Source organism: Diadema antillarum, unplaced genomic scaffold, assembly GCF_040938485.1.
Source record: "Diadema antillarum isolate AM-2024a unplaced genomic scaffold, OU_Dant_1.0 scf00000098, whole genome shotgun sequence".
NCBI classification, from domain to species: domain Eukaryota; kingdom Metazoa; phylum Echinodermata; class Echinoidea; order Diadematoida; family Diadematidae; genus Diadema; species Diadema antillarum.
This window is the reverse complement of record NW_027270987.1, coordinates 1,181,684-1,208,031: the sequence shown is the minus strand read 5'-3', so window position 1 is coordinate 1,208,031 and position 26,348 is coordinate 1,181,684. Positions and strand designations below refer to the sequence as shown.

Below are 26,348 nucleotides of genomic sequence, written 5' to 3'. Positions count from 1 at the left end.
GTATAAATCGTTATCTACAAAGCCGTCACTATTATCTTGATTGCAATTGTAAGATTTGATTAGCAAAAAATGACAAGAATTCCATGTTTTGTAAGCTAAAATACCAAAATTTTCGGCTCGCTCGCTGCACTCGCTCGCCAAAATTTATCAAAATTCATTACATTTAAATCACCCTCAAAAGACTCCTTTTAAATGCTTGAAAAAGCATATCATGTGGACTTTGTTTAAAGTCCCTACCGGGATGCGTGTTTTTTTTAGACGGCACAGATTGGGGAAACTAAAAATCTATCATGGACCCTATCCCTAAACCTGACCCTAATCCTAATCCTAACCCTAACCATCAAACCCTAACCCTAACCCTAACCCTAATCCTAACCCCAACCCTAACCCTAACCCTAACCCTAACCATAACCAAAAACCCTAACCCAACGTTTTTCCCATAGGTTTAACACGCGCCATGCCCCAATCTGTGCCGTCTTAAAAAAAAAACGCTACCGGGATGGGGTTGGGGTTGAACACTTCTGCAGAAATTAGGGGCGCAATTTTCGCGCTTGCCCCGGGCGCCGTTTCCCCTAGATACGCCACTGGCCATAGCTGCCAGTGTGAACAAACGTGCATATAATAGCTTGGCGCAGCAGCTAGCACAAGCTGCGCTGCTTTATTGCTTGGATTGCGTTGCTGCTTTACTCTGTTCGTGAGGGTCCTAACGCCTAGATTGGTGGCTCCAACACCATGTCGTCTCAACTGATGCGAAGTGGGTCATTACTTTTGTTCAGGAATACCAGCAGACCCACTGTATCTCTTCTACTAGGTAAGAGAAAAGTCGGGGAGCTTGAATTCTTATCATGTGAAGTTATTGAAGTAATGACACCTTTTAGTTTTGAATCGATGCATGAAGCATGGTACTTTGATGACATGTATTGCAATACGTGGGACTGAGCTGCCCGAGCTCTGACTGTGATTAGTGAATGTAGTCTAGTGTAGTGTCAATTCGATTTACACTTGCAGCTACAGCATCTCTGCCTCGTTAGTTGACCGTTTTCGGCGCTAGTAATAACACGATAAGACTTCTAACTTGAAATTCCGACTTTTGTATCTCACCTACATATTGCCTGCATTGTTTTGTTTGTGTAGTCCATATAGTCTTACGAGTTAGGCAAGGCCTATCTAGACTAAATTAGTCGAGAGTTAGACAGAAAGATCCATCTCATCTGTCCGGAGTGTGCGGAGGAGTCTTATTTTTTTGACGTTATTGCTCTCTAGACTAGATCATGAGATCCTCCGTAGAAAGGAGGGGATCCGTGAAGCCAGACGCAGTCTCCGCGGAACATTTTCCCGACGACCAGATACAGACGGATCTTTCGGTCAAGGCCTACAGTTCTACTTCTATCTATGAATTAATCTATGCCTAGCCCTAGATGTTAAATAATTAGAAATTTAAGGCACGTAGTAGATCAATTTAAATGACTCCAATCAAGAGCGAGGCTTTCTTTAATAACCTACATTTATATTCTCTGGTACTTCTACTTTGGCTTGCCTACATTAACATTACAAACTAGATGAGAGACCTAACATTAATCAATAAAAAATACTTATTTTGATCACCAGTCTAGTCTAGTCTAGTTACTCTACTAGTAAACTTCAAAACGAAAATGTTTCAAGACTATTCAGTAGGCAGGTAGGCCTACCATACATGTACCTAACCGTAACTGCGGAACACAGCCCAAACAGTATAACTGTGTACAAAGAGCGCCGCAACGCTGCCAACAGCGACCCCAACACACATGTGTCAGTTTGAGTAACTCTTAACAGCGCCCCGCAATGGGATTATTCCATACCTAACTGCAACCAGCCCAAACATAAATTGTGTGAAGGAGCTCCCTTGGGTTATTCCATACCAAGATGTTATGATGTTATTACCCCAGAATACAAATTATAAACCCACTGTAAAGAGTCACGTATTAAAGAAGCAGACATGTACTATGTAGTAGTCTTAAAACTCTACAACCAACAAGTATTTAGGCCCTAATAGATCTAGTTTAAATTCTAAGGACTTTGTTTAAAATAAAGTTGTTTCATTCTGTTTGCCCTTTCAAGAACATAACCTGGTCAATTTTTTCAGTGTACTTGCCCAGTTACCCTATCACAGTGTTAAATAATACAAAAATTATTAGGATTTGCACTACACTGTTGCAAGAATTGCAAGTATGGTAGCACTACTACATATCGACCACCTTCTTTTAAACCGACCGCGTATAATTCGCGCACTGAACACTTATTACGCACTTCTCTGCGCGCAAAGCACATAAAAATGGAATTGGCTTTGAATGTAGATGAGGATGGTGTGGGAAAACGCGATAATTCACTGTTCATTAATGGTTTTAATCAAGGACAAAATTTCGAATGAATATTTTCACCGAATCGTAATGACAGCACAATGTAATGTCTATGGAAGTTTCTAAAAGGCTTCTAAAAAGCTTCGTACAACACGGTGTTCAATACAACTCGGTTTGCGTGCATTGTTAATGCAAAAACAGCGGTCGATCCTAATAACGCGATTTACCGCGGGGAGCTGAAACGAGGCCACGCAAGTTCGTCGGCGATATTTTTGCACTGAAACTTCGAATCGAAAAGGGAACAACGGCATTTGATAGAGCTGGATTTTCTCAATCACGTAGGTCAAGTTTTTTACGTGAATTTCAGTGTTAAATATTCTTATCAAGCAAATAAACATTAGGCGGTCGATGAGTAGTAGGTCCAACCCTACAGATTGTAGCAAGTACTGAAGTAGAGTTCCAGTCAGACCGCAGCTTCCGATAATTTGCTCGTATTTATTCAACTTGTATGCAAGCCCGCTCGAGGCTTGCATACGTAATGAGCTGCGTAAGGGGATTTTGTCCTTGGGCTTTCGGCAACAAAAATACACCTTTATATTCACAAATTTGGTATCAAATTCAAGGAAAATATGTAAGCTATCGTCACATGTTACTCAAATTATTGTAAATGAAAAATATCATAGCGTAATTTGAGCTTGAAAAATGATGAAAGAAGTAAGCGCTTGCATTCAGCGCTTGCATTACGTCATTACGCTGTTTTGGATTCATGCCATGTGCGTGCATAGCGCATGCTTGCATAGGCACGCGTGTAGATTTCTGTGCTTCGGACAGAAGCTAGAAGCTAGAAGCAGTGGTACAGCGCGCGCTGAATGCAAGCATTGTCCAATGAGAGAGCTCTTTCGCGCCACTGTACACTTTGTATGGAGCATACTTCCAGCTTAGGAGTGAATTTTACAGACATTTCAAAATGGAAAAACTAGTATAAATCATGCTTGCGCCTCCTTGACTCCAATATATGATAGGCATCTAAGTTTCCTCTCTACGAAAAAGCCAAAATCAGAAACAACAGTTTCTTAATCCGGTCAGGAACCAAAAACGAACTTTAGACAACAAAATCTTCCGTGAAAAGCAGGTAAAATCTACGCAAATTCAACTGATTATATCGTTATGATAAGAACCGATATTATACGCAAATTTAGTATCAAAATAAAGATCAAAGTCTGGAGAACAATTTTTCGTGACTTGTAGCCATAATGAATGTATGTACAAATGTACAAGTCGCTACACTGTGAAAACCATAGCCCTGTCAAACTCTCGCAAAATCTCGCACGACGAGAGACCTTTCGAACGCAAAGATCGTCAACGAGAGTGCTGAATAAATCTTGCCGGATCAGCTCATTAGCATACGTGCTGCGGTCTGACTGGTTCAATCACTGGACATATCATGTGCTTGCTTTGCTGCACATGGCAGTTAGTTAGCATTCTTTCTTTACATATATGGTACATTGTGTTGTATAACGATGTACACCACTGGAGTGATGAAGCTTTATCTAGCAGTAAAGAGTTGAAATCTGTAATTCTTTGAAATTTTGTCAGAGTGATCCATCCTGATGTTATTGCTTTGCAGGCACATGGTGTAGACACAAAAGCTCAAGGAGTCACATGCAAGAGTAAGTGGAAAGATCAGTCGGTAGTTCTATTGATTACAAATCCTCTCTACTCTGTAGCTATATTGTTTTTCTTCCAAATGATGCTTGTAAACAGTTTGATCTCTCTAGATGCTAAGATGTCCACAAAAAATAATGATAACAATGTTTATGGGATTGCAATCATGTTGATACGTACAAGAGTGATCTCAACGTCAGTCCAAGGTCTCCATTTTGCAATACGTCTATTAGAATTACTACCTGTTGACAAGAACATGTTTTTGCTCTGGTTGTGTGACAGTTGAAGCATTAGATCTATGTATTGCATATTTAGGATTTGACTATCATAACAGTATGTTGTTGTTTTATAGAAAGAAAGAAGAGAGAGAAAAATGGGACCCTAACATAACAGTTTCACAGCTGCTAACTAGTCAGATTTTGCATTGATACTGAATCTTTTCATTAATCACCTGACTACCCTGTTTGGAAAAAGAATGGGAAGTTTGATTCTGTTTATATCATATGAACTAGATGTCTAACTTGATTATTCAGACACAAAATTGCAGATTCAGTTGTATGAAACTAGCAACATTACCAGTGAGTCACAATTTTGGACTACTGGTCACACAGTCATCTCGAATAGCGTACAGTACTTTCAAAGAATATGGACCATATCATTTTCTGCAAACAAAGAAATAGACTGGCCAGTTGATACAAGCAGCTGAAGGGGGCAAACGCTCTGAAATGAGAAAAACAAAGGGTTAATGAAGCAAAGCAATGCCAGCAGAATTCATTTTTCTTGTGAATGTGAGCATAAACAACAAGTATAGTGAAGTCAACCTTCTTTGAATTTTAAACTCTCATGATTCAGTACGACTTGTGCAACTGAAAGTGTGACTCTATGTTCACAACCCTCATATTTTGCACACAGAGGAAATGGACCTGCCATGGTGGAATCAGCAGATGGAGAAATGATCGTGTGCTATCATCCAACAGAGGACTTTCCATACGAACATACTAGGGTAAGAAATTACCAGTACACTTTCTTTTGTACGGACGTGATTTTACGTATGTATTTTTTTTTTTAATCATGTGATCGATGTGGGTAAATTCAGGGCAGTGCAAAGAATATTTTCCCCCTCTGCTAGAATGAGCACATTTGAGCAAGGGCCCAATGCTCTTAGCAGGTTAGTTGCCAGCATGCAGTATACTTGCCTGGCAGTGACTTTTGAATGCCCCGGGGCAAGTGGGCGAGTATATTTGTAGCAACCTGTAATCATTTTTGTGACTTCTTTTCTTGAGTGCCCATATATGATGACTTCGTATCTGTAAGAAAATTTGTCACACTACATTTATGGCCCGTATTAATGCCCATGGCAAAGCAAGGTTTTATTACACAGGTTCCTTATTACCGGTATTATGTCTTTTTGTTTGTCTTTTTTTTTTTTTTTGAATCTCAACAGTTTTCATTTTGGCGCATCAAGATTGCAAGAGGCATTATTTATGATTTTTTTAGTTCATGCATGTACCAGTTATCAAAATCATTGTATGTAACATAGAGGAGTGCCACTTGTGTATTAGTGATGAATCGAACGTAGGCCAAGGTGACCCACCTTCCTTTTGATGTACCAATGAATTGAGAAGCAATGTAAAGCAAAGTACCTGTAAACTGTACTCTGTTAACCCGTTCCGTACTGAATTCTTAAATCCCAATAGAGACAATTCACAGGCCTCCATGTTACTGTATGGAATGGGTTAAGAGCCACAAGAGCTGCCAAGTCTTTCTGATGCTGCAAGAGTCTTCCTGAAAACCGAAATACCTCTACATGCATCAATAATATGATATAATACATACTTGATCCAGGAATTATTTCTGCCCATTGAGATGCATGCAACACACAAGTATCTACCCGATTGCTCTCTAGAATTTCCCTTATTGTGATGTGTGAATGTTGGTGATCCTGGAGCCACCTGTCTGCAAAGTTTTGAAATGGAATCCCAATCTGCCAAATTGAGTGACATATTACTGCACCTTTTATTTTATTTCAATGCAAACTTCCATGCCATTTGTAGATGTGCATGTGTGCTCCAGCAATATAGCGTATAATTTGTATAATCCATATGTCATGCTTATTAAAGGTATCCATTCTGCCCTCATTTTTATTGATTATTGGCAGCCCATTCCAAGGCCAGATCCATCAATGCCTGAGGTATGTAGTACTTCATTCCCTTTTCAGAGATGTCCATGACTCTATTTTGTACATTATTTATGCACATTACATATGATTATATGATATATTCTCATGACAGGACATCCAGGTATTTAGAGGTGGTTGGGGTGAAATCAAACCTACCCCAAGCATACTTTTCAAACAGAAGTATCTTCCTTTCTTCCATAATTGGCTTTGAAATTCCAAGAAAATATCAAATATGGTCCATCTAAACAGTTCTGATAGCCACAAGAAGTGTTTTTGATACGTAACAAAAAAGAATGGTAGATAACGGATTCTGAATGCCAACACCGCATCATGTCCGTCTCAATCACCATATAGATTCTCACACTGCATGCTTGCAGTTGCATGGTTGCACTGCATTCACACTAATTCACATTCAAGCTCTGCACAATAATATTTTGTACAGCTACAGGCGAGCTGCTTGTTTTCACTCCAACTATACTGGAAGTGACATATACCTGACCATGAGAATACATTTATATCATCAAAAAGTTATTAAAACAAATGTTGCAGTAGATGAATAGACTCTTGTTGCGTAGCCATGAAATTAGAGGGTAGTAGATTTCTCGTGTAGACATTACTTGTCCACATTACATATTGTTGTGTGCCACATTATGCTCATGTAAAGAACATAGTGTTGCAGAAGAGGTCATCAGGATGGACCATGTCCACACTCGAGATTTTATTAATTCTACTGCATAGAATCATAAACGGATCTCAGGATTATGATGTGTATTCCTTCATCAATTGATTGATTGATTGATTGATTGATTGATTGATTGATTCATCCATCCATTCATCCATTCATTCATTCATTCATCCATCCATCCATCCATCCATCCATCCATCCATCCATCCATCCATTTATCCATTCATTCTAATCATCATTCATTCATTTCATTTTATTTCATTATTCATTCATTCTGATGCACTTGCTGCTGAAGTATTGACTTCATCTTTCGTCCCCATAGAGTTCTGCTGAGGGAATGCTTAAGGTGAAATTCAAGTCCAAGAGCTGGGACAGAGAGCGCCAAGGGCCATCCATTGAAGAGCTGAGTGAAATGTTCTACACCACCAAGCACCGCTGGTATCCTCTGTAAGTCTGTGCTAGCTGTCATGTACTTCCACTTCCACAGTTGAGATTAATTTTTAATTACAGGCATAGGCTCATTTATAACTCTAAAAGTTACCAACACTTAACTGAGAATCACATTCTTCTTCATGATGATTGATGCAGGCATATTGATAAGCTGGATAAAGGTCACAGCTGTCACATATACATAAGAAACCACTCATGTTGGTGTCAAACCCAATTCATAATACTACAGATGCTTTAGGATGATAAAAGGAAGCTTGTGACACACTGGTATCTGAGAACTGGTTTCAGTTTTGCTTTGGGCGAAAATGTTCCTCACACTCAAAGGGAAAGCTTCCCCAAACTTATATTCACAAATTCATGAGGAGCAGAAAGCTTAGGGAGGCATTCAGTGAAAGTTTCAGGAAAATCAGACAATTCATTCAAAAGTCATGAATTGTTGCAGTTTTTAGTAATTCTCTGGTAGGGGACTCTGCTAAAATTTGTGACCTGCTGCAACAAAAGGATCCTAAAGTCGCTGACGGGTGAGCCAAGAAAATCAAGTGTGAAGTCAGATCATCAAAATCCGTCAAAACGTTCAGATTGCAGCTTTTGACATAATTCTTAGTGTAATGTATCTTCTATCATCTACCAAAATTTCAAAGCTAAATGTTCAATGGAAAGGCAAGAAAATAGCGTTTCTCTTGACCATGATTTTCCGACTTTAAACGGAACAGAAACGTGTCCGAAGATTTGGATTTAGCGCCGCAGCTAGACTCCGCCCCTAGCAACGAGGGAGTGATCCCATTGGTCAGTGCATGGCATCCTGGTTACTGATTGGTCGTGCGTAGACTGCTGGCGCTAAGCTTGAGTAAGCATCGCGGAGGTTGCTAGGAGCGTACCTTCTATTGTTAATTGGTGAAAGCTGTCTTACTTCCCCTTGATCCTGATAGTGTCGGAAGGAAAACTTTGAAGGCGGTTTTCTCGAAATGGTGATTTCCTAAACCACTCGACATGCGCTAATAAAATCATCGATATCTCTGCAACCGAGGACTTTTATTTTCATGTTATGGGCAAGTCCAAGATAAGGTCCCCTCAGAAGGCAAAATTTCATCTTTGCTCAATATTGACATGTTTGGTATCATTTTGAAGCTTATGAGTTGAAGTTTTGATTTCCATGGAGGAAAAAATTATATTACGTAAATTTATGCAAATTTCAAGGGCTTCATTTGCATAAATGTGAAACACAGCGTTACGTATGGGACATTTATAAAAATTCATATTAATTCAAAGGAAAGCAAATGATATTTGATTAATATGTGGACATAAGAAGTTCATCAAATAGTTTAACTTGGTATGAAAACTTAGGGATTATGCAAATGATTATGCAAATTAGCTCGTGTCCTATCATGAGATGTCCCATACGTAACAAATTGAGGTCATTTTTTTAGGTTTTTTTCTGAAATTGCTAAGGTTATATTAATGCCCTTTTGGAAAGTTCTAATTTATTGTTTAGAGAAATTAAATACCACAGAAAAAAGAAAAAACAGTAAAAGGAATATTTTTTATAAGGCATTGAAATAATGTTACGTGTGAGACAAATGCGTTACGTATGGGACATCCTCATACATAATGCATGTGAATGCATGTAGCTAGCTGGGAAGGTCTCTCAGTACACAAATGGTCAATCATCCTGAAGAAAGCATCCCAACATTGTCGCTACTTTTTGAGTTATAGACACTTTAAACAATACATGTACTTGACTGAACAATTTTCAGAAAGGGGGAGGGGAAAATGGCAAAATACACAATGAAAAAACAGCATTAAAGGGATGGTATAGTTTTTTGTAGAAATGGGGATTCAGTTTTCAACATTTAATGAGATGATTGGAAACCAATTATATGAATTACTAAAGAGCATACAATCCTAAGACTAGAGGAATTCAAAGTTTAGTGATGGAGATCCAATTTGAAATGGTTGTGATATAAATATTTAAAAAGAATATGAAGTAAAATGATTTTTTTCATTGCAAGTGATACACAAATTGTCCTTATTCAGGTTTCAATAATAGCCACGACAAAATTCATGGGTATACATACTGAGGTGTGACTCGAATCAATGACCTGACTGCTAGACAGACATCATATATCTACTCGATCACAGGGGTTCCACGCAGCAGGTATTGCTTATTCATAAAAATTAATATTTCTTGTGTCAAGTTGTTTTTTATTGAAACGAAATGGCAAACTGCCCTTCATCAATGGAAGTAAACACTTTAAACTATTCAATTTTTCAGTAGTAACTATCCTGATAAAAATAGGGCATACCCCATACTCAGGTTGGTCATGAAAATATAGAATATGATTAAATATGATTATGATGGTAAATATTTGGGGAATATTGTTCCCTTGTCAATCTGGATCAGTATTTGAGTAGTTTCAACTGATTCCATTTCAATAATTATGCAAAAATTTAAATGGGTATTTTGCAAAATTATTTTGCAAAATACCCATAAATGTGTCTCTCCACACACTAAACGAATGGGGGACAAAGGGCATGCATACTCAGGTTGGTCATAAAAATATAAAAATATGATTGAATATGATTAGGATGGTGAATATTTGGGGAATATTGTTTCCTTGACAATCTGGATCAGTATTTGAGTAGTTTCAACTGATTTTACTTCAATAATTATGCAAAATACCCATAAACATGGTTCTTCACACACTAAATGAATGGGGGACAAACCTGTCCCATACGTAACTGTCCCATACGTAACACGTCATGTCTGTCTTTAATTAGAACCTGTAATTAGAGCTTTTTACCTAATGGCACGAAACTTACCTATGATAATCTTGAGTGTTGTGACTTTCATCACAGTGAGTTACAAGTTGTAGAATGAAATACTTTCAGAGAGTTTTGAGGTTGAAAAAAATGTTCAAAAAAACAAAATTTTTCTGGTCCCATACGTAACGGCACATATTTTCTCTTCTAGAATATAATTGTGAAGGTCATTTTTCTCCATTTTTTGCATGATTATACTTCTCCTAGATATCAATCACCATGATAAAGTTTGATATGATCAAAAGCCATTAACACTATTTTTCAGGTCATAAAAGTCTCTGAATGTCCCATACGTAACGCGCGTGTTATCTTGGACTTGCCCTTATATATGACATTAAAGTGGAAGAGTGAGGGAATAATGGCATGTCCGACTTTCGGATCCTTTTGTGGCAGCGGGTCACATTTGTGGTGTCACAGTTGTAGAATGATGCAAGGAAAATGTAAAATGAATTTCACAATTTTTTTGTCATGGCAGATCAGAAAAGCACTTGAAGTCATCTCCTCCAGAAGGCATGGAGAGTAAATTTGCTGGCCTTTATATATATTACCAGGTTGAGAAGTAACAAGTTGATGAGTGTGTACATTTCATTAATTCTTTGAATATATGTGTGTGTGTGTATATATATATATATATTTTTTTTTTTTAATTTATTTATTTTTTTAATTCAGCCAACTTTGCTTTAAGTTGAATAGGCAGGCAATGAACTAACTTTTTGCTTTCATATGTTTGCAGGGGAATACGAAGGAGGAGCCTTGCTAAGCCCAACCCACCTCGTGACCGACCTGATTGCTGATGCGTCCTTCAGATTAGCAGGAATTGGCCGCAGTCGGGGCGCATCATTGGGATTGGCTACAGAGAGATGTACAGCGTACTCAGCAAGAAGCTGTTAGAACTGAATGGAGCATGACTTGAGGCAGAGCTACAGTGTGGAGTCCTTTATCAAGCAGTGATGGATGATACGGAGTACTGGTATAAACAAAGTCTTGAGAGTGCATGATGACAAATGGCAACAAAACATGCTGCGGAAGACTGGACTCTGGGCTGCAAAGAGAATGTTTTAGCTCCTAAGCCCCTGAACTGCCCATTTTCAGCCCTTTTGTATGATATATGAAGCATGCATGATATTCAGGTCATGATCAAGAACCCAAGTGGCTTTTCAAGAAGCCAATAAGTGAAATTTTAAGGTGGAAATGGTACACATTTGTGACTGAGCTACTACAGGCAATATTGTGTGGTGATGTTATTCTTGAAGTACCCATCAACTTTGGAAAATTTGACCCACTGCCAACTGTATGGCATATCTGTACAATCTCTTTTCATTCGTCTTTGTTGGTTACGTCAGTAACCTTTTCTTTTTTAAAGTTACAAATTGGACCATTTAATTTTTGTGCGCCTGATAAGACTTATGATAGTAAGGGATGCAGACTGATTGATATCAATGTAGGGCCAAAGGAAAGACTTAAACTACAGTGGTATGCAGATTTCTAACATGCAAGAAGGTATAGTGTTGACCAAGAGTGCACTATATACATTGGGTGCTTGGAAATGAAGTACATATATTCAACCAGAAGAGGCTTACACTCCCTGGATTTTGACATCAGTTATTGATGATCACAATTTTGTCCTCCATGTATATTTATTATAAGGGCAGAAATGTACATTAGAAAATGTTGTGTTCCTTCAGCTTATAACCACTTATGGATAGGAATGTGTGTAATTTTCCAGACAAGCATGGCCTCCAAGTTTAGCAGCTGTAAACTTTGTACAATGCAGTATGATATGCTTTTAAGCATAGATTTATGGGTCCTGTTTTCCCTAAGTTATTAATCTAATTCAGTCTTCAAAAAACAACCTGCATTTAATATTGTGGACTTTCTATGATTCTTAATTTTGGAGTAATATGCAGGTGCCCTCATTTGAAGCAACGCATCAAGGTGAGAGATAGAGGAGAATATTTCGAACTAAAATTATGCTCACTAATATTTGAATGCTAGGTATGATGTTGAGAACAATTTACCACTTCCAGTTAGTATTCAAATGCCAGAATTCCCTTGTGAGATTCATTCGTTCAGAGCGAGTGGAAGATACTTATTTTGTTGAAGACTAGTCCCGAGTACACTCGGGCAGATGTCTATGGGAAGTGTACGTTACAGTGTGTATAGCAAAATCAGCTCATCCTCAACGAGTTAAGCATAAAAGAAGACAGAGAAATACTACAGTGCACCCCTGGTATAATGAAATTCTCCTTACAACAAAATAAAAATTCAGGCCCCAAAATTATCATCTTATGTATTTATACACTGTATACTGTTTGGTTGTAATGAAATTTCAGTATAACATAACAGAAGCAAACTACCATTCCCGAGGACTTTGTGATAATGGGAGTACACTGCAGTTGGTACTGTTGATGCAATATCTGTTGTAATTTTACCTCAACTATGATTTGTAGTACACGAACACGTTGTACATGTACATGTATTTATTTATATGTACATGGTCTTAACCCTAATCAGGCTGGGGGGGGGGGCGGAATCCGCCCCCCCTCGACGTTTCGCACAATATCTTCGCAACGTGATAAGCTCCTGCCGCGATGTTTCATGACTTTTTTCTTTCAAGTATCGCGCAACTTTTGAGACCCAAATTGTTGCGTCCGCGCGTACCATTTTGACGCGACGCCCGTTCGAGAAAAATTTGTCAACCCCAAAATTGCTCCAAAACGTGATTTTGTGTACAAATCCAATGCAAATTGTGTTTTTTCAATTAATTCACATAAAAATTCATATCTTCACTTAGAATGGCCAAAATGAATTCATTTTAGCATAATAATGCTTCGAAAAATGTCTGTGACAAATTTTGGCCAAAAAACAAACAAAAACAAAAGGTCAAAAAACAAGGAAATACATAAGAAATTCAAAAAACAATAAAATACATAAGAAATTAATTTCGATACAGATGTTTTTTTATCCTATGTCTCAGGAGAATGATGCAAGAAACATTTTAAAAAAGAAATTAGCTTAATTGGAGCATTATTAAGTGATTTAGAGCCCAAAACTGATTTTATGCATAAATTACAATAGTTAATTAATATAAAATATAAGAAAAAATTTTCGGAGAAAGCAACCATACATTTTGATAGAATACGTCGCGGGCGTCGCGTGTGCCGATTTTCGGCGCGATCGCGCGTTCCATAGGCGAGATCTGAAGGGGGGGCGGAATTTTATCTTATCGTTCTTATGTGTCATAGCTTTGAGAGTAATCATGCCTAGGTCTTTTGCAACCACTACTGCAAACTTCTTGAACACAAGTGTGCAATTTGTCTGAAGATCTGGTGAAATATGCACAATAAACATTTCACTGATGATTTACCTCGTGGAATATGATACATGTTTCTTGAGAGAATATTGTCTTGTCCTTGTACGTGTACTCGGTTATTGCAAGTTTGTGTGTACTTTGAAAGATAACTTATGAGATACACGTATAAGACTTCAATTTACATTTATACAACATGTGACAGAAAAAAATAATGAACCTGTTTTCCTCCTAAGATGATTTGTTTATTTGCTTGCTTGCTTGTCTCTCTTCAATGTAGAGGGACCTTGTCAACAGAACTAAACGTCTCTACACTTTTGCAGATTGCTTCATTTTGTATGGAATATGCTCTATGATTGGTTCAGTTACACAACTGATAAAAAAGGGCGTGAAAGATAGTTTGAATGCTGTAGTTGTAGTCATCAGCAAGCATGGTAGAAACCTCACAATCTTGAGAGAAATAAACACTTTGACATCTCGGTAAAGTAAATGATCTCAATGTACATATACATGATCCAAGGTCAATGAAAGAAGAAATTGTACTTGTGTATGGGGAGTTTATCCCTTATACATGCATTTTTATTCAGTGAATGCAGAAATATTAGTACTTTACTCGAGTTTCAGGAAATTCAGACATTGCATTAGAAAGTTGTGAATTTTCAACATTTTGTTTAAATCCATGCTGGAAATTCCATTTTGGAAAAGAAGCATGGCAATTTGTGATGTCACATTAGTGCAACAATAGAAAGAAAATCTAGAGAAAGTTCCTCAAAATTACAATATTATCGTTTTTTGTTTTTGTTTTTTAAAGTGCACATTCCTTTGACTTGTTTAGCATATGTTACGTTGATAATAATTCCCCCTTCTGGTAGAGGTAAGTAAATGCTCTGTCATTGTGACAGCAAAGTGAATCCACACAATATATTTGGCAGAGCCACTGTAAATCAGTCGTCCTGTGCACTCTTATTGAATAACAGATAACAATGATATTTACCCATATATTTTCCATGCTTAGAGCAGTACATAATTTTCTGGGGAAGTGAAATTTTTGTCCCAATTAATGAAGGTATAAAGAAGAAGTAGATGTTCGCAGGTTTAAATTCAATACATATATATGTACTCTAATAGAAAAGGAGACAATGCTTGTGTGTGTGTGTGTGTGTGTGTGTGTGTGTGTGTTTGATTTTAGAAGAGTTGTTTTTGTAAGTACAAGTTTATTGGAAAATTTTGAGGGGATGTGTACGAGGCTTCTGTATTACATACTCACATAATCATGTGCAAACACACAACATGTGCACCATGGGCCTAACATTGTGGTAGCATCCATGCTCACACAGTCCACCACCATGATGAGTTGATATGAAAAAAGTTTAAAGGCTCATGTATGTTATATCTTTTGAGTCAGTAAAGTAGATAATTTGCTTTGCACTGTCGCCAAACCCTTGACACAATTAATGCACTTGACATAGCCCCCTCTTTCTAATCACTGTTACATAGTATCATGCAGGGCCGGCGCAGTGTTTTCAAAAGTGTGGGGGCCACTTCCGGGTTTCATGAGCTAACAAGCAAAACGGGTTGAAAAAGTGTGGGGGCCCAAAGTGATGACACCTTATGTATTCCTCTGTATGGTGCACAAAAAGTGTGGGGGCCCGAGCCCCCACGGCCCCCACGGCTGCTCCGCCCCTGTCATGTCCTTTTTTAAATCAGACACTTTCTGCATGAATCCTTCCAAGGTATATATCATAAATATATCTCCCATAACCAAGAAAAATTGATTCATTAATTCATATATGAAAGTAGAAATTTACGTTGTGGAAAGCTTGTGGGCAAAGAACACAATACAAAGTAGTGTTTTTCTAGCTTGTAGTGCAGAGGGTGAGCCTAGTTTTTTATCTTTTTTGTCTTTAGTGTTTTTTTTATTTCATCACTGCTGTCTATTATATATATCATGGCCGGCGCAGCCGTGGGGGCCGTGGGGGCTCGGGCCCCCACACTTTTTGTGCACCATACAAAGGAATACATAAGGTGTCATCACTTTGGGCCCCCACACTTTTTTTTTAACCCGGAAGTACGTAAGTGGCACTAAAATAGAAATAGATAGAGATCTTGAAGTATGGCGGCGATAAGGTTAAATTTTTTCTCTGAAGACCTTTTTTTTTTTTTTTTTGCTTGTCAGCTGAAGAAACCCGGAAGTGGACGGGTAGAGATGAGCTGAGGACCTTTTGCTTGTTTGTTTTTGTTTTGTTTTTTATTGTTCCATATTCCACATTTCAACAAATACATGAAACATAAACATCACAATACAAATGCCTGGATGAATTGTCAAGTACAGCTTATAAGACAATAAAACATGTGAAATATGAGGAATCTACATAGAAGCATTGCTTGTAGGGTGTAGATTCCCAAATGCGGATGTGAGATTATTTCTTACTTGGTTATGATTGTAATTAAAGGAATGACAATTTGTGAATTGGAGAAATATAAACGCCAAAAAGTAAAAAGAAAAAGAAAAAAACAAAGAAAACAATGTCCGCGGCACAGACTTCTTGAGAGTTGCGTGATCACCCGAGCGAGGTACGAGTCAGATGCAGTGTATACAATAGCAGAGATACCAAATGTGTACAAAGGAAGTTCAGGAGATAATACAGAAATCACGAGCTTGTCAGCTGAAGAAACCCGGAAGTGGACGGGGAGAAGATATGAGCCGACGTGTTTTTTTTTTTTTTTTTTCTGTTTTTTTTCGTTTTTTTGTTGTTGCTTGTTAGCTCATGAAACCCGGAAGTGGGCCCCACACTTTTGAAAACGCTGCGCCGGCCCTATATATATATATATATATATATATATATATATATATATATATATATATATATATATATATATGAAGACGATGAAGACAAACAAGTTGACATAATGCATTAGAATCCAACTTCATTTATTTGTAAACCAAATTTTCGACCCTTGCACGGATCTTCCTCGGGTAACAGTGATATTTGTATTTGAAGCTGGTGCAAGGGTCGAAAATTTGGTTTACAAATAAATGAAGTTGGATTCTAATGCATTATGTCAACTTGTTTGTCTTCATCGTCTTCATGCTCTTATTCCAACACGCGGATAATAATACCATATATATATGTATGCATATATATATATATATATATATATATATATATATATAGTTAACGAATCAGTAGAAGAAGAACGCCGTGAAAAAAAATAATAAATCCTAGATCTTGAAGATCTTAAAAACGGAGCATAGCTCTCAAATACCGAAAGGCAAGGTCACACTCTTCATCAGTGCCCATGGTGTGACAAAAGATCTTAATCAAACCCGTTTCTGAAACAGACATGAAAACACGTCTGATCATGGGCATTTATATATATATGTATATATATATATATATATATATATATATATATATATATATATATATATAAATATATACACAAATACATATGTAGATATGTATATCATATATATATAGGCCCTACACACACATAAATATATCCCTGCATATAGGCCCTTACCATACTTGTACATGTATTTTATTTATTTGAATTTGAATAATGATTGGTTTTATGTGGTTGCTATGGAGAAGCTCTGGTTAGGAGATACCTTGACGTGCAAGCAACCACCAGATCGTTGGCCCTCCCAAAGATCAGGCAATAATTCTGAATAATTTGATATGGTGATGTAGGCCTACCTGGGTGCACTGTGGCCAGAAAAAAAAAATTAAAAAAAGATGGCATAGAGACTTGTTTGGCCTCTATTATTGCTCCTATAGGCCTAACTATTTTTCTATCTTGTGTAAACCTATCTGTATAGAATTCTAGATTCATGCTAGAAAGATATTAAGTGGACCGAGAGACAATACGAAGTAAAAAAAAAAAAAAAACAACAACAACAACAACAACAACAACCCACCCCTTCCTTTTAGTTTTGACAGGCCAGTCAATTAACATGTTGGTGTTGAGTTTACAAATTCTATACTTGACAAATGCAGTGAGAATGCTCTCTTTTACCTGATAGCGTTTACCAGTGCATTAATTAACTCCATCTATGTTTGTGCAGGAAGGTGGGACCATCTCCCTGGTTTGTGCATAAATTAAGCCTATGAACTACTAGTATCATGTGCTCAAGCTTTATAGCGCAAAACAATATTTTTCAACTTGTTCCACGCCGGTGTGTTATTTATTGTGCAAACACTACAAAATCATACTCAAGTAAAGCCTACTTTACTAGATTCGTAGCTGCGGGTTCAATGGAATGAACGGCTTGAGAGAAGGCTGCACAAACGCCGCCGCTATTGTCTGTTTGTCTGAAGTAGCGTGTGTAAGGCCTGCATAGAACTACATGTGTATCTGTGAGGAGCTGTGTCTCTGTGCGTAGTGGCTTGATTGAACGCCCTCAGTACATGTACAGGCAGCATGCTACAGTACGGGGCGGCTATCGTGTGATCGTATGCAAAGCTAGCAAGCTAGATGCCCGGTACCCGGATGTTCATACAGCAGCCATATTCTTTTGATAAAACGCTGTGGCAGGCATGCAAGAAGAAACAAGCCGATCTCAAATCTGAGGCAAATACAGAGTAAACATGGACCGGCAGCAGGGAAGGAAACCCATGCGGAGGATGAGAGAAAGCCCTGACATGCCAAGGGTGCAAGAAAGGGATAGAATGAGCCCTGGAAGTGACAGGTATGACGGTAGGGGAGGTGGAAAAATGGGAGGGCGAGTGAGAAGTATGGAAAGAGAGGACAGGCGTGGGGATGGTAGGGATAGGCGTCCTCAGCGTGACGATAGAGATCATGAACCATACACAAACTACGATCGTGGACAAAGTTTCCACAATGATGGTTACAAAAGGGAACCCGACTGTTTGAGAATTTCCAATTTTCCATCTCATGTGTCTGATACTGCAATCAGGGATGCCCTTTTCCATGAATTCAAAAAGTATGGTGAAGTGAATGTGCGTGTGGTGTTCAACAACGCCAAAAATGAGCGGATTGCATATGTCAAGTTTCGCCTTCCTGAGCAGGCACATGATGCGAAGCAAGCTCGTGGAGATCGACTAACCTTGTTTGCCAGACCGCTTCACATTGTAGCCATTGTGAATCGCACTAATCGTGATCAGGGCTCAGATGGAGGATTTATGTCGAGAAACAATGATTTTCAAGGAAGACGTCAGTATGGTGGCATGCAGGGAAGAAATTTTAGGCAAGACATGGGAAGTGGGGGTGGAGGAAGGGGTAGGGACCGAGATTATCAGTATGATAACAGACGTAATTATGGAAATGATAATTACCATCAAGGTCAAGGCCGTGATAGGGAACGTGATGCAATGTTTCTCCCCGAGGATGATCCAAAGGCAACAAGAACAGTGTTTTGTGGCAATTTGGAGGAAGGAATCACGGAGAGTGAAATTAGACATCATTTTGAGAGGTATGGTTTTGTTGAAGATGTGGATATCAAGTATCCTCCAAGGGGCCAAGGAAATCCATTTGCATTTGTGAAATTTGAAAACCTGGATATGGCTTACAAAGCAATTATTTCAATGTCTGGTCAATATATTGGTAGGAACCAGTGTAAGACGGGCTATGGCAAGCAGTCCCCAACGAATTGTTTGTGGGTTGGTGGGCTTGGCCCATGGATAACACTTGGTGTGCTAGAGAGGGAATTTGACCGCTTTGGAGCTATTCGCAAGATTGATTACACCAAAGGTGATTCATTTGCCTACATTCAGTATGAGACTGTGGAAGCGGCTCAGGCAGCAGCAGGCCAGATGCGTGGGATACCCCTTGGAGGCCCGGACAAGCGGCTTAGAGTTGACTTTGCTGAAGCACCAGGCTTTCAGACTCTGAAGAAGCCATTCAGGTACCAGCCTTCTCCATCACGTCATGATGACTCAATAAGCAGCAGAGGGTATTCTCGTTACAATCAAGACAGGGATTTTGGTCCAGATCTGTCACCCCCGCCGTATCGGGATGGCCCAGATCAGTGGCAGGGAGGCGGAGGAAGCTATGAAGGGCAAAACCGAGGAAATTGGCAGTCTGGAAACAGATACAGTCGCAATGACACCTGGATTCGTAAAGAGAATGACCAGTCTGGAAGAATGATGCAGAGAATGGACAATCGTCGAAAACGTCCTGGCTCCCCAGACGATTATATTCGAGATGATTGGTCGCCACCAAACAATAAAGCTGCGAGGCGCCGTAAATCCCCCGGCATAGAATCCAGAGACTGGTCTCCAGACCACAGGAAACACCGAGGAGATGTGTCGCCACGTGGACGGGACTGGGAGACTTCCCCAGTGGAGAGAGTTCGGCGTCAACGATCTTTAAGCAGTGATTTGTCTGATGCTGATTTTGATGGCCAACCAGTGGAGCGGCGCCACAAGCGAGGGAAACGTTCCAAAATTCCTGATGGAATTAGTCGACTGCCCGATCTTGTCAAATATCTCAATATGTTATGGAGGGGCCACTTGGTGTTGAAAAACAGTGCGTTTGCAACACGTATGTTTCTCGTTGGAGGGGATGCAAATACAGCTGCAAATCTTCTTCCACATGACGTAGGAAATGACGAATCTGCTCTGAAGATCACACAGCGGCTCCGCCTGGACCACCCCAAACTGGAGGAAGTTGGTAAAAGAATCTCCCAAGCTGGCTCTGGGGATCATGCTGTCTTGTTAGCTATGCCAGGAACAAGTGATGATTCTGAAACCCTGCCATCTGGTGCTCAGTCTCGTGCACTATTGAATTTGGTGACTTACCTCCAACAGAAGCAAGCTGCTGGAGTCATTAGTTTGCCAGTTAGTGCTGCCCAGAACAAGGATAATGTTGGTGTTCTTCATGCATTTCCTCCGTGTGAATTTAGTCACAAGTATTTGCTTGACATTGCCCCGGGACTTGGTCCAGAGCCAAGCAAAGATGATCACCTTGTCGTGATTATTGTGAAGGGGGTTGCTTAAAGAGGCTCGTCTACATCATTGCACATTTTGTGTCTGCTGTATGAATAGGCAAATGTAGTATTAATTTGAATTACTTAGTTGTAGGGGGGATTTATGTATAGTTCATGTAGGTGCATCATGTTTTTAAAAAAAAATGCTGTGGAATCATTTAAACACTTAATCAACAAGAATTGGTGTACAATTTTTGTAAGCTGAAAAGTGGTGTATTGTAATGAAACTATGAGTGTAATGTGGCTTGTATGATTTGCTGGGAGCAATACCGTTGTACATTGTGTATCATCACAGTGCTCTGAAAGCAGTCAGTATGTAATGTATGCATGTTACACCATCCAGGTGTAATGTACAACTGTACAAGTCCAAATGTTTTCTAATAGTTAAATTAAGATTTGTATTACTGTATGAAAACACACAAAAAATGTAATAGTTTATCATGTACGAATGCAACAGCATGTACAAGTATGTACACCTGTACACCCTCATTTAGTATTGTCAGAACTCGGGGTTTTATGGTATCTGATGACATTAGTCGGTAAAATGATTTTCCTTCTTTCATTTTACAAAATTAGGATGGAGGCAATAGTGCATAGCTTTCAGCATATCGTATCAACAATGTGTTCATGGTGAAGTGATAATGCAAATTATGTAACACTGCATGTGATAGCACACTTGTTTGTTTTGAAAGTTGGCACACAATGCATCCAGTGCAGATTATCTTTGATTGAAATAAAAGTAAATAACACTCTCCAGGATGTAAAATGAAACTTAAATAAAAAAAACAACAACAACACGTAATCTGTTGCAATTTTTCCCAAATTGACTTCAACAGCTAGGGCATACAAATGTCATTGAACTTTTCAGTGTGGCTACCTTTTTTTTTTTTTTTTCAGATTGCAAGTGTAATAGTAGTAAAATATTTACAGCAATCAAAGCCCAATTTAATTACCGGTATAAACATCCACCTGTGTAGTTGTATCCTATGAATGTGAGTCACATTATTGAATCACACATTCTGCCCTGATCCTATGGTACTTCTTCACATATCCTGTATCATTCACTTTCACTTTTACTGTGACTTACATGTGCACTGTGTGCTGTATGCTATACAAGTAGAACACACTTGTTCATATCCAAGTTGCTTGAAACTGTTTACCCACATGAAATTTCCTAATCATTGTCATTCCTTACATGTACTAATTCTCATTTTTTGTATTACGTTAATTTCAAAAATACTTCCCATTTCATCAGTGCAGGTTATATTTTAGTACGAAACTATGGAAACATGACAGAAATTACCCTTTACTTCTTCTTTTTTCTTTGTTTGTTTAAAGCTGAAATACTGTTTTTAGTTTCCAGACGTTTTCCATGTTACATTACTTTTTTAAATTATTCAAATAGAAGGCCGTTGTAGCCTGTCAATACATGCCACCATACCTGACGGTCTTCTGAAGGACTTATGGAGATCTTGTTGAGTGTCAAGATGCTGCAACCAGAATATTGGAAAGATACCCTGTGGAAGCATTGGATGATGCGTGACAAGATTTTGTGAAAACTTGCCAGGAGGGATCAAATGCTGTTGCATCTCAGCGTTAACATGTGACTGACCGACGTGAGCATTTACATTTTATGTGGAAAGCAAATCTGTCTTCATGATTTTAATGGAATTGCATGTTCTTGTGATTGCGTATTTCATTTGTGTATAAATGGAACAATGGCCCTTCATCAAGTTAGCATGGATGGAAGTTTACTTTTTGGAGTATGCTGTGAGCCTGTGCATACTTGGTGCTTTATCTCTCCAGTGGTGATTGTGGTTTTGTTCACATGCATCTTTGCTCAGCAGTGCTGTGGATGTGTGATACTGCAATGTGACGGAGGAAAAACCATAAACCTGTGGATGGAACAATGTCAGAGTACCTTGATTCTGAGAAATGTTGACATGTCATTACTGTTCTTGGCACATATCTTGGCACAATATGTCGAATAAATCTGCAAGCTTGAAATGAGCTCTGAATATACTTAATGTGAATGTGATCTCTAGAAACGTTACTTTTTACGCCTGATTCAAATCTCGCCCTACCCAAACAGTGTAATCCATTCTCCCACCACCTCAATCATACCATAATGTTGCGTAAAGGGCGTCAAGATATTCCCCCTATGCACCAGCATGCTCTCCAATGTTGAAGTAATGCTCAATTTGCTGATGTGTGTTGCTACAATGTAAGCCTGCCTGTCAACTCAGCTGGACAAATCTGTGCTATGGAACCAATTTGCCAGCAGCTAATAGCAGCCACAGTGAATCTTAGCTGGGACACGGAAGGTAAGAATGCAACCATTGCCTCTGTTGTACAAGTGTAGTGGATATCTGCGGTGTGCAACCAGGAACAGAATTGCTGATGATAATTTGGTGATTTTTGTGTTCCGCCAGGGATGTTGCCATCATTGCATTGTGGAAAGGAAGTAGAGTGAGAAAAAAACAGGATTGGCATGGCCATGTGACATTTTTTTTTTTTTTGGTCATATCAACAGCTGTTTGTAGAAAAAAACAAAAACAAAAACAACAAAGATGATGTGATGTTCCAGACATACTTCCAATGGAAGTGAGGAAATTTTCTTAAACCAAACGTATCTTCTGTGAAGAGAAAGCAATTGGTATTTGTGGTTCTACACATGTGTTCTATACAATTTTTATTTTTTGTTTTATGTTGGAGATGCCAGTCTGAATGAGTAAAGAAAATTGTGTGGCATTTCAACGGCCAGCCTTGCAAACAGCTCATACAACTGTAGTCAATAACTGCAATGTGTATCTTGGAATTCATTCTGTGTGGAGTCCTGTGGGAATAACCGTGTTAACATTGCCGCTACATTTGCATCTTAAATTAGTTAGTTCCTTCTGCGTACTGATACAAGCATGTAGGGAAACACATTGTGTACAACATGGAGAACCACTTCTGCTGTGTTAGACAAAATGTGTGTTTAAATCCTGTCCTCGCATGTGAATTGTGAAAACCTAAAATTCGGAGATTCTGCCAGTTTTGTGTAGATTTGGTGTCAAGTGGAGCTTATGGCTGCCCCATCATTTTTACTATTTGTTTGATGAAGTGCTGGAAATCATGTGTTCGCAGAGTTGTTTGGCTTCAATCACAGTGAGTGCGAATTTGTGTTTTTGTTGTCCATCCCACCCACCCAGGAGTCAGGAGAATCATCTTAGCCAGTCACTTTCGTAAAAGTGCATTGGAGAGCATGTGAAGTGACAGTTCTATGGAAAATGTGATAACACCTGCGAAATATCTGTGCAACCAGGGAGGGGAAAAATCCAATGCATCCGGAACTCTGTGATCCTGTGGAGTGAATACAAAATGTGTGCGTTCAGGTTAAATTTGTGTCTTTGTGGTGCCACCCAATTGCTTGGAGGATCAGTAGTGTATCATGACAGTTTATATGATTGCATGAATTGAAAAATCTCACGGTGGATAGTGATGCTACTACCAGGATGCATTGAGAGATGGACAGGGAGTTCCAGCAGAGCGGTTGGCAGAGGTGCTGAGCTACAACATGTCGCCTCGTCTTCATCGAAGGGGAATTTCTACTGAGAGAGCGCTGTGCATATCTACAAATACATTGTGTACATGTAATCCACTGTAATCAGTTCATGTTCGATCATTTTGAGATGATATCAGTTCTGCATATGTTGTAAGTGTTAACGAGATGAATGTCAGCGCATACAACTCTGTATACTCTTGTGTTTCCTTAATGTTGAATTTAGTACCCCTCCCTTGCAAGCCCACTGGATTCGAACTGCCTACACATACAGTGTACTTAATTTTGCAGTAAGAGATGGGAGAATCCTTGAAATTCCTGGCTAAGTTTATTTTCTGTTCTTGTGGCATATCCAAAATGGCTTGAAATGCATCTTTTGTGGGTTTTAGATTAGGGAAATGATGCATCTGCAAGCTGTAATTTGAAAGCCCTTAATGTCAATGTAAACAACTTTCTATGCTCATCTGAAATACAGAACAAAGAGCTTAATATGGAAAAAAAAAAAACAAAGCCAAAAACAACAATCTCTTGCAAGGGTGGGCTACTGTGTATAGGGCTGTTTAGCACTTTTCTAGTTAATTTTACAGTACGTCATTTTTTTTTCCAACAGTCATCATGACCAAATAAAAGTTAATTATTCAACATGCTATGCAGTTTTTACTTGTAAAGAACGACCAGGCGTGATGTAATGTCTGGCAATAGTCTTAACAATTTAAATGTAAAAGTACATCGTACGTGTAACATTTATTTGTTACTACAATGTACAGGTGTACATGTACGTTGGTAGTTGCTGCTGATTCTACAATATTCAGAACATACCCTATGTGTATTGCATGCAGTATGGGATGTAGAAATGTACAAGTACATGTACAACCTGTGTGTCATGAAATCCAGGAGGGTGCTAAATACAGTAAGTGATAGTTAAGCTGTTTCACAATGTCAACTTAATACAGTATGTTAGTAGGACTCCTAAGATTGTGCAGAGACTGTCTGTGTTGTGATTGATACAAGTTTTCTGCAGCAGCATTTTTGTGTCCATTGTGTATGCTGCAAGAATCCTTTTAATTGTAGGAAGCAATCTAAGCAGGACTAAGCCATCAGAAGTGCAGTTTGTAAGCATTTCGAAGCAATCATGAGTCTAGACAAATTTTTGGCTGCAATAATGTGGGGTCATCTCTCAGCTGCTCACTTCTCAAACTTGTGCAGTGGAACCGTGTTTTAACCCTCGTATAGTACTTCGAGCAAAGGTTTGACTCCATAAAATAAGCTTGACATGGACTTTCCTCACATGCTCTAACATTTGCAAAATCTTGCACGTTGACCCTTACACAAAAAGAGCAACTTGTTCCTTTGTTTAAGTCGAATCTATTTTGACTGAAGAAATAGCTTTGACTTAAGAAAATTGACTTATGAGGGATTAAAATCAATAGAATGTAAAGAGCAGAGGACTTGAAAAGACCTTCGACTTACAGTACTCTAGGCGATTATTCCATTTATGTGAGGTCGACTTAGCAAGGTTGACTGTACATACAGTAGTGCTTGCTTCCGTTCAGCATGCACCACGACTTATGTGTATATACACATTCTATTAAATGTATGCATACAATCATACTTATTTTATGCTGATACACAAGAAAAGCACAGAGATTACACTTACATAGTTCTTTGCTTACTACCACCTGTGTTATTACTATTTTTTTTTCAGTTCAGTAATTCTTTTGGAAGTCATATACATGTAATGTTATCATTTTTTTTTAATGCCAATAGTGAACACAAAAATAAAGTCTGTTATGTCTTTCTGCCACATCTTCCCAAAGCATTTTCAGCTTATACCACAAGACATGTATAGATCATGCACTTTCATATGTTTTTTGTTTTATAATCGTTATTACAAAGACCTACAACAGTACATGTTCATTAAAAAAATGTTTTGTATCTAGGTTTCACTGGAATAACAGACATGTGTGCGGATTTTTTTCCCCTATCTACAGGGTTCGAAATTGGCAATGGTCCGCTGGCCATTGGCCACCCAAAATCACGTCGGACTAACTAAAAATCATAAAATCCTGAAGTAACTAGTCCGTCTGGCTAGCCAAAATATTGCTTCAGTGTCAAAATTGATTCTAAGTAGTCCGTCTGGCAAGTTAAAAAAAAAGTTAAGTGCGACCCCTGATCTACATGTACAGTATCCTTCCTCTCACCACCCCCCCCCCCCAAAAAAAAAAGCAGCATGTTGTTCACAAGGGATTACTCAGTGGATTTATTTCCTTTGAACAAAAAATTCGGTATTTATTGACAAGTGACAACTTGCCCAATGTTTGTTGTACCAAAATCAGTAAAATAAAAGCTTCTAGTCTCAAAGTATTTACTGAAGTCAAAACACTATCAAATCAAGGTACACTTATTT

General features: G+C 38.6%; 2 protein-coding genes and 1 long non-coding RNA gene across 3 annotated transcripts; all 3 read left to right on the top strand.

Annotated features, from left to right (window-relative positions):
• Window positions 1-686: 686 nt before the first annotated feature.
• On the top strand, window positions 687-12,588 carry LOC139718618 (large ribosomal subunit protein mL42-like). Its single transcript, XM_071630077.1, has 6 exons — window positions 687-811; window positions 3,964-4,006; window positions 4,914-5,004; window positions 6,160-6,192; window positions 7,188-7,312; window positions 10,869-12,588. Exons 1-6 carry the CDS (start codon window positions 733-735, stop codon window positions 10,927-10,929), a joined length of 432 nt encoding a protein of 143 aa, XP_071486178.1. The 5' UTR covers window positions 687-732; the 3' UTR covers window positions 10,930-12,588.
• Window positions 12,589-17,957: 5,369 nt separating this feature from the next.
• On the top strand, window positions 17,958-21,460 carry LOC139718683 (RNA-binding protein 15-like). Its single transcript, XM_071630141.1, has one exon. It carries the CDS (start codon window positions 18,038-18,040, stop codon window positions 20,405-20,407), a length of 2,370 nt encoding a protein of 789 aa, XP_071486242.1. The 5' UTR covers window positions 17,958-18,037; the 3' UTR covers window positions 20,408-21,460.
• Window positions 21,461-21,514: 54 nt separating this feature from the next.
• Window positions 21,515-26,145, top strand: LOC139718682 (uncharacterized). The gene is made up of 2 exons (XR_011710045.1): window positions 21,515-22,721; window positions 23,592-26,145. It is a non-coding gene; the product is annotated as an uncharacterized lncRNA (long non-coding RNA).
• Window positions 26,146-26,348: the final 203 nt, after the last annotated feature.